This window comes from Alternaria dauci, chromosome 1 (genome assembly GCF_042100115.1).
Source record: "Alternaria dauci strain A2016 chromosome 1, whole genome shotgun sequence".
Taxonomy (NCBI): domain Eukaryota; kingdom Fungi; phylum Ascomycota; class Dothideomycetes; order Pleosporales; family Pleosporaceae; genus Alternaria; species Alternaria dauci.
Genome location: NC_091272.1, coordinates 5,001,151 through 5,015,862, shown reverse-complemented (window position 1 = coordinate 5,015,862; position 14,712 = coordinate 5,001,151). Strand labels below are relative to the sequence as shown.

General features: G+C 54.9%; 2 protein-coding genes across 2 annotated transcripts; both read right to left on the bottom strand.

Moving 5' to 3' along the window:
* Positions 1 to 1,897: 1,897 nt before the first annotated feature.
* On the bottom strand, positions 1,898 to 3,646 carry ACET3X_001555 (uncharacterized protein; the record flags this gene model as incomplete). The annotated part of the gene is made up of 2 exons (XM_069446859.1): positions 1,898 to 3,489; positions 3,547 to 3,646. The coding sequence occupies 2 exons, from the start codon at positions 3,644 to 3,646 to the stop codon at positions 1,898 to 1,900; spliced, it is 1,692 nt and encodes a 563-aa protein (XP_069311797.1).
* Positions 3,647 to 11,945: 8,299 nt separating this feature from the next.
* ACET3X_001554 (uncharacterized protein) lies at positions 11,946 to 14,560 on the bottom strand (the record flags this gene model as incomplete). Its single annotated transcript, XM_069446858.1, has 8 exons — positions 11,946 to 11,990; positions 12,307 to 12,395; positions 12,726 to 12,906; positions 12,955 to 14,115; positions 14,170 to 14,263; positions 14,331 to 14,379; positions 14,451 to 14,468; positions 14,551 to 14,560. The coding sequence occupies 8 exons, from the start codon at positions 14,558 to 14,560 to the stop codon at positions 11,946 to 11,948; spliced, it is 1,647 nt and encodes a 548-aa protein (XP_069311796.1).
* Positions 14,561 to 14,712: the final 152 nt, after the last annotated feature.

The window sequence follows — 14,712 nt, the reverse complement described above, 5'->3', positions numbered from 1 at the left end:
AATGAAACTGCGGAGCAAGGAGGCTTGGAGTGATACTGAACCGAAGCCCCCCCCCTCAACGATTGCGATAGTCACAGTCACAGGACGAGGGGTGTAAGCGCATCACTAAACGTTTGAGGCAGTTGAGCGAGATATTGCCAGGGAGCCATTTGCCGTGGCGGAGCTCCTTGTACATGAGGCTGAAGCATCTCCAAGATAACTCGTCAAGGCTGGCTTCAGATGACCACTCGCAGGCGCTAAGTTGCCAACGCATCGACCTCCAGACCGACTTGGTCGCGGGGTAGCGCTGCGGGTGCCTGATAGAGCGTCGCCTTCCGCCGTTCCAGGGATGTTGTTGTTTTTAGAGCATCCGGGTGATCAGAGGACTTGGAAAACCAGTGGTAATGGTGAGCGTCAACAATGCGAGAGGCGACTGGGGCTGCGCTGGGTTGAGCCCGCGCAATCCAGTGTAGTGCCTTCCGAGTGAAGACTGGAGGACGATTGGCGAGACGGCCGCCCCATGGTCAACTGGCGAGGCTTGCATGGTGGTTGAGTGATGCTGACGCAAATGCAAATGAGCAGCAGCAAAGGGGCGAGGATGCCTCGAGCAGAACGGTGGGCGGGGAAGTGCGGTAACTTCAGCCATGGGCTAGCATGACGTAGTAGCGCTGCGTCGTCTCCAGCGTTATTCAGTGTCTAGATAAAGCTTCATGTCTGGAATAGTAATCTCCGAAGCTGAAACGTCGAGCGTGATAGGAGCTGTGTGGTGTTGCGTTCGCAGCTCGAGTCATAAGGCTGAGCGGCGTCTGCAGCAGTGTGCAGCCGTCGAGTCTCGCCAGCCGATCCTACGACGCACGATGCACAACGGAACTTTGGGTATGCTCGCCACGATGCACGTTGCCCACGCCCTGGACTATACTGTGCAAGGGTCGTCTCTCACGAGGCAGCGTCCTCGAGTACCGCATGCCCTTGGTCATTTCCTTGTGATGAGCAGCGGCACAGCAGCACATGTCAGGCACGCATCATTCAAGACGGTGAACAGGAAGAGCCGGGCCGAAGGAAGAGGAACGCGGCGCAGGCAGTAGCCGCAACAGTAACAATTTGACTTTGGGTCTTTTGACGAGCGGCGGGCAGATGCACGTTCCGCTGTATCATCAATAAACATGTCGCAGGCTGATCGTCATCGTGACACGGGCAACGTGCCCTCTAGGCGCGGCAAATGTTATGGTGGTGGTTTTGGTGATGGTGGTGGTGCTACACGGCACTGCATGAAGGCCACAGCAAAGCATGCATAAGCGCCTCCTTTGTAACTAGCTTTGGTGGGATGGTTCAGAAGAGCGGTAAGAAGATGCGTCTTGTTGGGACCTCTGAACCCCGGAACAGCTGACAACTAGAGTCAGTCGATGAGGCCTTGAAACTACCTCGGCCTAGTGCATAATCACATCAACAAAGTATGAACAAGTCTCAGGTGATGAAGAATCCGCTTTTTATCATTAAGGTATCTAGGTCAGCACCTGCTATCTTCCAAGCAAAGGTGATGCCGTGGTCCAAACAGCTCCGCGGAGCCGTTCCCATGCCGGGGTATAATGGGTCGGACAAAGAGCCCGATACAAGTACATGTGCAGGTGATAGTACAGACCAAAGTAGGCGTGAGCCGTAACCCATCTTCCAAACAAGAAGCACCCTTTGTCCGATATGACTGCATGAAAGAAATTCGTAGCCTCATCGGGCCTACTCAATGGCCCTGGTGGTATCAGAAGATTTTGGGGGGAACATAACCCATGAATCGGCTGACCAGTGCATTTGGAGACTGGATGGCCGCTGAAGTGAAGAAAGACAAAAACGCCGTTGGTCCAATGCCAAACCATAGATGCCGCTAGAAGTGCAGATGTTGGAAAACAAAAAAGTGTGTATAGTGCTACCAGCCGGAGCGGTGGTATTCTTGGGCGTCTCCGCCGTCAAAGAATTGGTTGTATGAGCTGTCGGGCTTGTTGTCGTCCCGGAATGTGGTCGATCTGATTTGAGCTTGTTGCTCGTTGGTGTTGAGGCCCTTGACGTCGCCGGTGGTCATGGCCCGGCGTAGGGCTGGCAGGTTGACTGCGCTCTGTTGGCGCTTGGCAACCGCATTGGTTGTGGCATTCTTTTGTTGCCTCTCCCACAGCAGGTTCTGTCTCAAGCTGCCAGTCAACTCACTGGTAAGCATGTTACGTCTTGTTGTCTTGGGGGACATTGCGGGTGGGTGGACGTTGGACGTGGTCATGATGATGGGCTTTGGGCGGGAGGCTTGCTCGCGCATCATCAAGCCACTGTCCTCGTGAGGGGAGCTGCCGGCCGAAGGGCCGTTGGGGGTGTGGGTACGTGACCTTCGGATGGCAGGTGATGATCGTGATGCGGCATTTTGCAGAGCCGATGCGCGGTCACCTTGGTGGAGGGCAGTGGTGAGTAGAGAGCGGCGGGAGGTGAGGTTGGCCTGTGAGTCGACACGCGGGAACTGGGGACGGTGGTCGGCGACGCTGGGGGGACCGCTCTCCTCGTTGTCGTCGTCCTCCCACTCCTCGTCAGAGTCTTCTTCTTCAATGGCGCTCTCGTCGACATCGTCGTCTTCGCTGTCGCTCTCAATGGCCGCCTCGCTGCTCTCAGAGACGTCGTGGAAAGTGCGCGTGCTAACCTCGTTCTTGAAGGAGGTAGTCTTGCGCATGGGGCCGGCGTTGCGCAGCTGCTGGGAGAGAGAGCTGCGTTGGAGCGAGTAGGCCTCGAACGAGCTGCCGTTCTCCTCTTCGGAGGATCCGCCGAGAGTGAACATGGGCTGCCTCTTCTTGCTGGCGTCGGCCTTTGCGGGGAGCGGCTTGGTAACGAAGCTGGAGGTCTTCTTGAGGATGGGCGTAGGGTTCAGGTTGGTGCTGGAGCGCACTGAGGTGGAGATGTGGCCAGGCTCGAAGCCGCGGACAACGCTGTGCTCGCTGACCTCGGTCGATGTGCTGGCTTCTGAGCCGACTGCAGGGCTCATCATGCCGGAGCCGACGGTGGTGGCTACTGTGGAAGTGGAGGCTTCGGGGATTGGGCGGGCGGTGGAGGGTGGCGTGGTGTTGTGCTGGACGGGCTTCTGCCCGGCTACAGGCGGGGCGAGCTGGGCCGGGAGGGGCGACAGCGGCTCAAGGAACTTCTTCTCCTGGATCGAGTTGACGACCTTTTCGAGGCCAATGGGCGTCATGTGCTTGCCGCGGGCCTGGCTCGTGGCCGAGTCGTGGCGGCGCAGGTCGGGGCGGTCGGCGGCGAGGTCAGTGCGGGAAGTCGTCGTGATGGCGGTTTCCAGGTTGGAGTCGTCGGAGGCGACGCTGGTCGACAGCTCGGGCATGTCCGAGGCGCTAGCAGACAGTTGTCGCTGGAAGGCCCACTGGGGAGCAGCCACGGGGTCTGGCTGGCAGCAGAAGGTCTCGCGGGACCACAGCCGCCAGGCCATGTTCTCGTAGCGTTTGCCGTCTTCCATGGCGGGCGAGCACCGGGCAAAGACTGCGAGGCCGAGTTAGTGGCCGTTTGTTTACATGCACTGCACTGCGCTGCACTCACCAGACCAGAGGCCGAACAGGTTCTCGGTGCTGCGGGTTTCGATGGTCCGCATGGAGCTGTGCTCGACGCGCACTATGGGCCGTTCTGCGCGGAGAGGCATTTTGGGCCGTGTGTGCTGTGTGTGTTGTCGTGGTGAGGGGTGGCTGGGGTGGAATATCGATAACCGTGGCTCCGCTTGCGTCAGCGACGGTGAGGTTCCGATTGCGTCAATGGGGGAGACGGGTGCCGAGCAGAGTGGATGCCGGCGATGCTACAGCACTGGCACTGACAGATACATGGATAGACGGGCTGGGTGTGTGCGTGCAGGTGGATATGGGGCTACGTGGTGTTGTTCCAAGGACAGCAGGCGTGTATGGACGTGGTCGTCAAGCGGGTAGGGCAGGATACAGAGAGCATGTTGGGTGGGAGTGGAGTCTGGTATGTATAAAGCCAGAGGCCCGCTCGGCTGGTGTGCGCCAGCACGACAGGGGTGGGCTCTGGGCCGACATGGAAGGCTTCAAGGCGCCATGGGCACCCACACTAGAGCTGCCCCTGCACCTCCCCTCATCCCTGCCACCTCCTAGCCCTAGACACAAATCCCCCCGGGCCAGTTCCGGCTCATTTGGATTGCCTCGAGCCTTGATCCATGCTGCGGCCATTGTACCGCTCTTTGCCCGATCTCTCCTCCAAGTCCAGAAGTCTACCATGGATCCGAGCAGTCAGTCTCTGCCACGCTCGTGGCCTGCGTCCTGACCCCCTCCCTCACTCCCCCCCTCCCACCATATCTCAAGCCCACTCGACTACAAACATGTCGCATCCAGCGCCTTGTCGCCACCCAAGCCTCCTACTGTACGTCGCCGCCCGCGTGGTGACTGGCCTGGGCGTGGGGATGCACATGATCTAACAACACGCCGTGGCCCCCCCTCCCCCCCTGCAATACTCCTGGTACTTCCAGAACACTGCTGCCCTGACTCGCTGTCTCTCTTCCGCCTGTCTCAAGATTCATGCCACTGTCGAGGCCATGGGGCAATGCTGACCTGACTGACTACCATGGTTCGGCGCCGCTATTGATGCCCTCCCCCGTCTGCCGTCTCTGGCTGACTGGCTGCGCTGCACTGATGCTGCTGGCGGATCCGGTGCACCAGACTTGATTAACAGTCACCTGCCTGCCAACCCTGGAAGCGCTGCAGAGAAAAAGTTACGCCGCCGTAATACAATACCGCTAACTCAGCCGTTTCGAAAAGCTATGCACGCCATGTGACGATGCTTGCCCAATCTCCTCTAGCGCTCGCGGAAGCTGCTGAAAACTTCCGCTGGCGCTTCCATACCCTAACTCGCCTCTTCCGACGCCCTACCCCTGCACGATTCCGGCCCTCCCACCTGCGCATGTGCCTGCTGCCCTCGTCGCCATGGCTGTGCCTCTTGGACCCTGAGTCAATCTGACCGTCTGCACCAGCTAGACAGCCTCACGAGCAGCTCAGCGCTCGAGAGAAGGGAAGAGTACTTTCCCCCCTCCCCCGGCCCCGACAGCCTTATTTTCCGCCGTCTGCTCTCTGCTTCCGTCGTTTTGTCAAACGCACCGTCTGCGCAAATCCCCCGCACTGGGGTTCGGCAATACGGGATCCTTTCAATTCTTCCGTGGCGGTCAAGAACAGCCTCTGCAAGTTCTGGTGACATGGCTGCTTTCGGTGTGGACAACTCCGTCTTTGTCTTTGCCGTTGCGAGTTTTACCGCCTACCACCAACGCTCGCCTGGCTGTGTGATTCCGCAAGCCATTGTTCACCAGGTTCCTTGATGCGTTGGTTATTCGCAAGGATGCCGGTCCACGCGGTACAAGCCCGGTGGACACCTGGTTCAAGTGCTGTCCTCGACACCTTTGAGACATGCCAACTACCCCAGATAACCCGCTCTAGAGTTTGGGGTAGCGACTGGTACCCTGCTAAGGTGCACTGTGCGCCCACTTGTCCTCGAGCAGCTACCAAGTTGGCTGTGATGCTACGTCAGTCCAGTACACGGCAATCTCTCGAGGTCATCTGGGGCCGCTGCCGAATCACCAAGCCGCAAAAGCATCATGTGCGACCGCGTATTATCGCTGAATGCGGCGTGATGTCTGTTTCATGAGTTGTACACTGGCAGCTACAACTCTACGTGGCACTGGGCCGTCGAGTGCCTGTCGCTTTGCTTAGCCAACCGGTTGCTGCTCCTGCAAGCCACGCTAGGTTCACGATGCATCGATCGCACATTACATATGCACAGCGCTTTTTGGTACAAAGAACAAACGTCAGCGGGGGGGAAAGGACGGGGCTATGCGCGCTCCAGGTCGTTCGCTCGCCATATGGCGTAGAGCTGAACGCTAGTTCTCTGGACCGTGGGCCCTTCACCGTCGTCGCATGCTTTTTCTTACAATCCACATACAACCGTCAACTTCCATTAGGCTCTACCTCTATCCGCTCATCGCGATGGAACCTGCCGCGCTCAAACCTGGTACGACGATGCGATCGATCAAATGTGTACTCGACGTTCGCATTAGTCGCAACCACCTTTTTGCTGCTCCGAGACTGCATGTATGCGGTATCATGACCTAAATTCGGACAGCCTTGGTCATCACCAGACGATGACTGTACCCCAGATCACGACAGTGCCAGCTGTGACGCCTGCCAAGCAACCTGGGTATCGATTTCACCCCTTGCTTTTGTCCCTACGGCAAGCACGGAAGCCCGTATGGCAAATGTGGCACACAAATAAACGTTGTACAAGCAGAGGTCGGAGCGCAAAACGCATGCTGTTGGGTAGACGTGTCGGGACAGGCAGTGCCAAAGCCCATCTACTACTCTGCTGCATTTACGAGAAAAATAGAAACGATCGTCTCCATCAGCCACCTGCTGAGATGAGCCCTCGTATCTGCGCCTGAACGACCGCAACTTTGACGAGTGCCGGACAGTCGATCGCTGTTTGATTACTCGTCACATGCTGGACGGCAAACGATCTCGGTACATTTTGTCTGTCTCTTTGACAAATGTCTCTTCCACACCACAAAACAGCCCCAAAGATGGCCGGCACACGCTGCACATGCCAATCTCCCATACAACAGCGCACACTGCTCACCCCGAGTGTACATAGAACATTGCTGCACTCACGATGGCGGCTTGACAGTGCCAGTCTGCCGGACACTGGAGATGGAAGCCCGACAGCCTGGATACCACGCCCAGACTAGCCATATCGGGTCCGGGGCTGCACCCGCTGGCCGCGGACGTCGCGTGGCTGTCACCAGGGAGCACCAATCGTCGGGCTTGCAACCACCGGCTGTTGCGTCGGTTGGTCCCAATAGTACTGCGCTCAGCTTTGCGTCTTGTTTTGTGATCATGCTCCGTGTCGCGCACTCGCTGTCTTCGCACCTTCTTGAAACCTCCTGGATCGCGCTTCCTCACGTTCGCGTCCCGCAGTAGTGGGCGGCAACTTCTCCAGGTCTGCTTGTCCAATCAACCACCACAACATGCTCACGCTCACATGTGCTGCTCGTTGCAATGATTAGCCGAGGCGTCGGCGGCAGCCAATGTGATGCCACGGAATCTTACTGAAACCTCATCATCAGAAGGGATAGGAAGATTTGCCCGTCCTGTCGCTACAGCCCTTCTATCACATCTCTAGCGTACGGGGGGAACTTGATGCTGGTTCCCGCTCTGTTACATGAATCGACATGAGGGATTTAGCACGAATCGCATGGGTCTCGTGCGGCCCTGGGGAGCGGATGTTGCGCCCAACAAATAACATTAGAAAAATTATTCCTCATTTCCAGTGAGCCGGGTCTTCATTCTGGCGCCATTTCCGTATCGTCGATTGCCTGAACGAGGTGTCGTGGGTGCCCAAAGCAGCAACACGTTCCCCAATGCCTGGCGGTGGGGCCCGACGCGCAGGCATCCCACGCGTGCACGCACGAGGACGTCGCATCGTCCACCTCCGCACTGATAACCCACCAGAGGATATCCGGACGTCTCACCGGTCACCGATGGCAACGCAGCATCAAACGGATCCAGGCGCCGGTATTCCCACCGAAGATCACAAGCAAAGTCATTCACCTGTTGGATTTCGGTGCAATGTCGACCTAGTATCCCGCACTTCGGAGCAAAGGTCCAGAGAGACCAACGACAGTCCTCCAGGCTCATTACCCCGGTCGACATCAAGTTCACATGGCCACGCCCCCTACTTGGCGAACGCCGTGTGGTGTATACACCTCCCACGTGTGCATGCTTATCATAGCTTATCCAAATCGAATGCTCTTTTCCCGCCGCAAGATTCTGGAGCGACAAACGGGCCGGCTCATATGCTCATGAGACCGTACCTGAAACCCATTGATGGGGTGATACTCTGCAAAAGCAATAGCACTTCTGATATCTTAGCAATTTTTTTTGTAACGCGCGAATGGATAGTCGTCGATTTGCGATGTTTTTCTCGTAGGATTGTGACGGACTTCTTTCGCTAACGGCTATCTTGTTTGACCTTCTGCATTCGGGCTACACCCTGCATGAGCCTTCCTTCCGACTCCCACCCAAGTTAGCGTATCGGCCGAGCCGTGACAAAGTCTGGAGACATCATGGGGATTGCAATCTAGGTTGCAACTCCTTCAGCCCCCCAGCTTACCATTTGTGGTAACCCTTCCTTACTCTTGTACAACCGGTTCTTACCTTGGACGTTAGCTGACAGAGCGTCTTGAAATTTCCAAAATAACGTCTCGAACATGGAACGTTGCAACCATCGGCAGAAAGAGGCGGTTGGCGAGACTCTTTCACCCGTCCCGGGCCTTTGGTTCCCAGTTCCAAGGCTGGTTCGGTAACACTGCGTGCTGACCGTCATCTGCACGTCTTCATTTATCTCGTCCGACCGACCGCGCTTACAGTGCAGAATCTACTTTGAGCTCGAGTGGTGGTCAGCCTGCGCTGATGTACCCGCTCCCAGATTAAAAATTATTCCATCCAGCCACCGAGAGCCTTTGACCGCGTTGTCGGGACACGAAGGCTGATCCCAGGTTCCAATCTTGATCTCGAGGTCTCGCCTTGTGGTTGTGCGGTTATGTCTGGAGGGCTGCAGCATCGTAGCGGGATTATTGTCTGCCACTCACCGCCACAAATGGAGCAGATTTTGAATTACGATACCGGCATTCAAGCGCATAGCTTGTGAAGATCATGATACCATCGCGCACACGAATATTTTTGTGTAATTCTTGACTATACACGTAACCGATTCAGGCCTCACAATACAACTGCCGTATCATCTCAGCACAACCCATGGATTACGCCCGACAACTCATCACACAACACATGTACCTCCAAGGTACTTTATCACACGGCCCGAGTCTGACCAAAACCATCGGCAGGAGCCTAGATCCAACGGTCAGTCTCGGACCGAGCGACATGGCTCTTTCTCCCTCTCGTGGTTACTACTGTTATGATTTATGGATAAATTCCAATTATCCAGCCTATCAAGTCGCCACACACCTCCTACAACATTTTCAGCCACCATCACCTTCCCAGTCGGTAGTAGACGCAAGCGAGACATTCGGCTCCAGGCTTTCGATCAACTCTTCCGTGCGTGCCTTTGTCGGTCTGTCGCACCAGAAGTGCGATTTCGATCACGCAGTTTACCTGCTGTAGCACCACAAACAGCGCAACCTTAATCAAACGCAATATTTAATCCCACGTCCTGGCAGGAGCAGTCAGCTCTGTCACACTTACCTATCGTCCATGACTATGTCTATGCATATTCAAAGCTCAAGACAGGTAGTTCTTGGCTTCATTGAGCACTCCCTCGGTCGATGCTTTCCCTTTCGGTTTTGTTCCGTAACCTCCGTACTTGCATCGCGCGATTCACTCCAGACAAGTTCGTCGCGTGGTCCTGCATGCTCTGCTTTCACTGGTGCTTGCATGCCCTAGTTCTGCATTGGGGTATAATGTCTGACTGTGCGTTGTTATGTTGATCCGACGTTACAGCCCTGGCTATGTCACATGCTAGGCTTCCTCCCATGCTGCCGCTCATTTCGTGACGAGTTCCCAGCGAGATATGGTGCTGATGTCAGACGGTAGACGGCAGTCGGCTGGTTGGCTAACGGTGAGGGAAGGGACGGAGCGGGAAATGGAGATTATCACCTTATGTTTAGCGAGCGATAGAGCTCAGCCTATGCTTACCATGGCAGATGACTTTATCGCGTCGCACAGTACGATGACAAAAGTCAGACGAGTGAAACGTTCTTCCGCTCGAGTCAGCATCGTCGTCGTCGTTGTCGCTGTCATCCTCAAGCCAAGCCGGAGACCCCATCTCCACGTCCCCGCATATCAGCCCCAGATCTTCGTTTCGCCACAGCCTCCGAACAGGCTGACACGGCTGGGCGCAGTCAGGTAAAGTCTGTCACCTGCCACAGTTGACTCTCCATATGTCCGTGGCCACGTTTCGAAAATGTTCTCACGCGGAACACCATCGCCGTCACCGCCATTCTTGTTTCGTTCCTGTGCCGTGGTTGCGCATATTCAGCCCTTGTGTGTGTTACGTTTGCTTTGGTGTTGGCGCGCATAGCTATATCGCCCATGCTGCTATTGTTGCGTTCATGCGGGCTATCAATATCGATACGATGCCCCTTGTCCAGGGATATTCTCGTCACGCGCTTCCGCTGTGCAGCTATGCATCAACGTTGATCCTTTCGTATAGGGGTAGATTGGAAGAGGATGCATGGTGAAGATGGGATTTGGGTGTGTGCCTGAATAACAGGGCGATTGCTTACCTCGCCACACTTGGAGTATGATGTGTGCATATTTACGCGGAGGCATAGTCACTGTTTGTTATAGGCTGAATCAAGAGCAACGACACGGTCTCAGAGAAGCAACGTTTCTGAGTACAGAAGACTGTGGTTCGTTTCGAGTGACTGTGATGCTGTCTGGCCTTTGAGCATAAGCGATGGGTGATGAAGCTACTTGGCTACATATGACAAGACAACAGGTGACGAATACAGGATCTACATCCTTTCCTACGCGGAAGCAGTACTTTCCCCAGTGTGGTCCACTATTCACCGGCCAAAAATCCCCAACAATACTCTCACCTACTCTCCACCAGAGGCCAAGTCCTTCCTTCCACACCACGAACCCTCTGTTCCTCCATATCTTCCGTCTCAACAAAACACAAACCCAATCTATTCTTCAACAACTCCCTGTTAGCCAACTAGCTCATGCCTACGCTTGTGTTCCTACATGTATCACGGATATGCCCGCAAGATGCAACCACCACATACGCAATTACTATAAGAGAGTTTGCGCTACTGACGTGCAGCGCTTCTGAGGAGCTTTACCGGTTCGCTAACGTTCGAAGCGAGCGTGAGTGGTGGTATGGCATGGCATGGTAGGTATGGTGTAGTCGTAAGCGAGCTCCTCAGACATTGTAGCTGTGTCCTGAGATATGCAGAGAGTTTGAAGCCTACGAAAATCCTACTGGAGAACGTGTTCCCAGTTAGGTGCTATCTTTGTAAAAGCCGGCTATTGTTCTCGGCGTGATCCAGTCTTCTGAAGCGTGAACGTGAAGGTGTGTAGATGTACTTGAAAAAAGTAAAACTTGTCAGTCGTCAAGGCAGATCAACGTACTGTGGCCGGTGTCTCATCTCCCTTTGTAGATTTTAGGTGTGTTACTTTAAGCAGGAATTTATGTATCTAGGAGAATGACACACTCGTATGCATCGTCATTACAGTGAAGTGAAAGATTCCCAAGCCTTGGATAAATTGAAGACCATGCCATGATCAACATGGACGAGCTACCACAGTTCGGCTTCCTACCACTGACCGAGTCTGGGTCCGGCCACGAGGTGGCTGGCAGTCCGTACGATGAACGCAAAGGGTTGGCCAACGACAGTATTGCAAGATAAACGTGGGCAGGAGTGGATTTCAATATTTTAATCCAAGCAGCTCTTTCGAGTACTCAATGACGCCCTGCCTAGGTGATAACTAGCGATGAAAGGATCTAGTTGGCACGCAATCGGAAATGCAAATACATACATGCAGGATGCGGTCGCATCGTGGGCAGAAGGATTCCGATTCGCCTAAGGAAACCTATTTGGTCGCAGGATCGAAGGATGGCAGTTCGTGTAGCGAAAGAGAATTCTAGTGCAAAGACGTGGTGGTGGCTTTCTTATGCCCATGATTTGATCAACCATAGAAATACAGTCCAATACCGCGGCCAAGCACTCTCAACAGGATTCTATGCTATACAAGGCACATGATGGCATCGAGATGCTTGTATTGGTTTTACTTTGAATAGTCTATGGGTATTACCGCCTTAGACGTGGCTTCTTCACGTTGCCATCCAACATGCCCTTGCGCTTCGTTTGCCACATGCGCCCATCGCTCAGGCACACGTCAATCGGTATGACAGGTACGGCGTGGTGGCGTCTAGAAATCCTGGTCGTCGTTTCCAGCGATGATCACGTTGTTGATCTGTGCGGCGTTGTCAGTTATGCCCGCAAGCAATACCTGCGGTGAGGATGATCGGTGCAACACAAAGTGCTGGTGTGTAACGAACAATGCAAACCCGCGCACAAACACCCGTGCTTCTCTGATCTCGCCTCCCCGCTTCACCGTCCGTGCCTTCGATCCAGAGAAGAGATGCCAGGGAGGAAGTCGAGCAAAGCGAGGTAGCACGGACGGGAGGGAAATGCGGAACGGATGGCGGGAAAGGGAGTAACACCAAGTGGTGTGCCGTGCAACAAGCGACCATAGGCTACGAAATAAGGATGAAAGTTACGGTACATACCTTGAGTACCATACGGCACAGCTGTGTAGCGAGCAACAGTTGTTGCCTCTTCGAGATCAAGGGATCGATCACAAAGTGTTCCTTCATATCTGCAGATAACGCCACGTTAGCACGATCTTCGATAGTTCAGCCACCAATGTGGCCCATGACGTTGTGCATAACAGTGACAGCATAGCAAAGGTCTCAGATGACTCCTGCTCATCTCCACTTGTAGTCAGCGCAGCAAGTAGCGCCGCGTGGGGGAACGCACCCCACCCCACGGGGGCGTTGTACGCGGTAAGTTGTATGCAACACGGGTCTCGGGTCTCCCGGAGATAGTCCGTCATGCAGCTATGCTTGATAGCGGTGAGGCAAGCGGGAATGATACAAGGAGACGTGGGGAAGATTGTTGGATAACAAGGAACGAGAAGTGCACTTACCGTTGCTTCCCGTCTGCATGCAGTCGACTCCCAACCTGGAGTTCTTCTCCTTGGCTTGCCGGGACTTGATGTTAGCGAGAGTTTCGATGGGGCTGAGACCAGAGTTCTCAGCCAGGGCCATCGGAACTGCGTCAAGGGCATCAGCGAAGGCGCGCATCGCGTATTGCTCGATACCGGGGCTCTGTCAAACGTTAGTCGCTGTCCCACATTTGTGTCCGATAGTGCCTACCTTGACTGCCGCATCTTCGACTGCGAGCGAGCAAGCTACTTCCGCGGCACCTCCGCCGTACACGATACGGTTGTCTCTGACCAAGTTTCGGACGACGCAGAGGGCATCGTGTAGCGATCGCTTGGCCTCATCGATGATCATCTTGTTGCTGCCTCGAACAAAGACTGTGACAGCTCTCGTGTTTGCACACTCCTCGATGACCAGCATCTTGTCTCGTGTAGTTCCGAACGTCAGTTCCCGAACGATGCCTGCGCTTCCTAGCTTCTCCGCGCTGAGGTCTTCGAAACGCGGTACGATGCGTCCGTTTGTCGCGATGGCGATCAGCTCGATCTCCGGGCCTCCGACCCACCGTACAGCGGGCAGCTGGTTTGTGAGAAGAAGGTGGTTGGCCTCGTCGTCGAAACCCCATTGACATATTACTACGTTGGCGCCAGTCTCCTTGATCTGCTCGATCATCTCAGTAAACTTGTTCGACTCGTAGTGTTGTAGCTTCTTGAACTCCTCGACGCTGGTGATGTCCAACTTGTGCTTGGTCTTGGGCTTCGGTGGCTCGAATGCGCATGTGAGGATGGCGAGTTTGGCGTCCTTGACCTCGGACGGCATCTGCGGATGCGAAAAGTCCTTGTCTATTATGACACCCTTAACAAGTAATGTGTCCTCGAGCGATCCACCGACCTTGCCGTCAACCTTGATGAGTTCGAAATCGACGTCTTTCCGCTCGAGATCCGCGACCGAAAGCACAGCATCTACGGCGATGTTGGCAAACTGGTCGTGCGCCTTGGACACGATCTTGCTGCCCAAACTTGTCTTTGCAACCCTAAAGAGCTCTTCTGTGTTGTCTTTTGAGAAGTTGATCTCATCGCTGACCTCGTCCAGCTTGGCCACAGCAACCTCGCAAGCCTGGTCGTAACCGTCTGCTATCCTGATGGGGTGGATGCCCTTGTCAATGAGGTCCGCTGCCTGTTCGAGGAGTGCGCCCGCCAAAACGACAACACCAGTGGTTCCGTCGCCAATCTCGTCGTCTTGTGATTTGGATAGCTCGACTAGCAGCTTCGCGACGTGGTTGGAGATTTCCATCTGGGATAGAATGGTAGCGCCGTCGTTGGTGACCGTGATATCTCCGTCGGGCGAAATCAAGATCTTGTCCAGGCCTCGCGGTCCCTAAGTGTTGTGAGCCGGTGTTCGAATTTCCTCAGGTCCACCGATGCTGCGTACCAGAGAGCTCCTGACGAGATTCGCGACGGTCTTGGCCGCCAGAATGTGGGACTTGACCGCATCGTTGCCGTGTTGCCTCTGCTTCTTGCCCTGACTGTCCCAGCATTAGCTGCCAGCTTCTTGAATGTGATGTTGGGCCCTAGTCCCGGCAGTTCACATACTCTCTGACAATGATGAAGGGCCTGCCCGCTTCATCCTTCATCACCTGCGCTACAAGCCGATTTGTCAGTCGTTATTCGCGGGTGATTCGTAATGATCTCGTAGTAGATTCGGAACTGTACCGTTGGAAAGATCGACCTCTGCAGTTCAACAAGTTAGCATTCTCTGTCTTGCTTGTGAAGTTTCGGAGATAATGAAGCTGGTGCAGCCTGTACAACTTACGCATCGCCATGGTTGCAGATATGCGCGCTCAAGAAGCAAATATTCAATCTGGGAGACTCTTCAAACTACCGGTACACACGAGGAAGAGATTCCGGGTATGTTTAGTAGTGAGGGGTGGTGGGGTATATCCAAACAGCTGCCATGTCAGTCTCGAAATTTCCC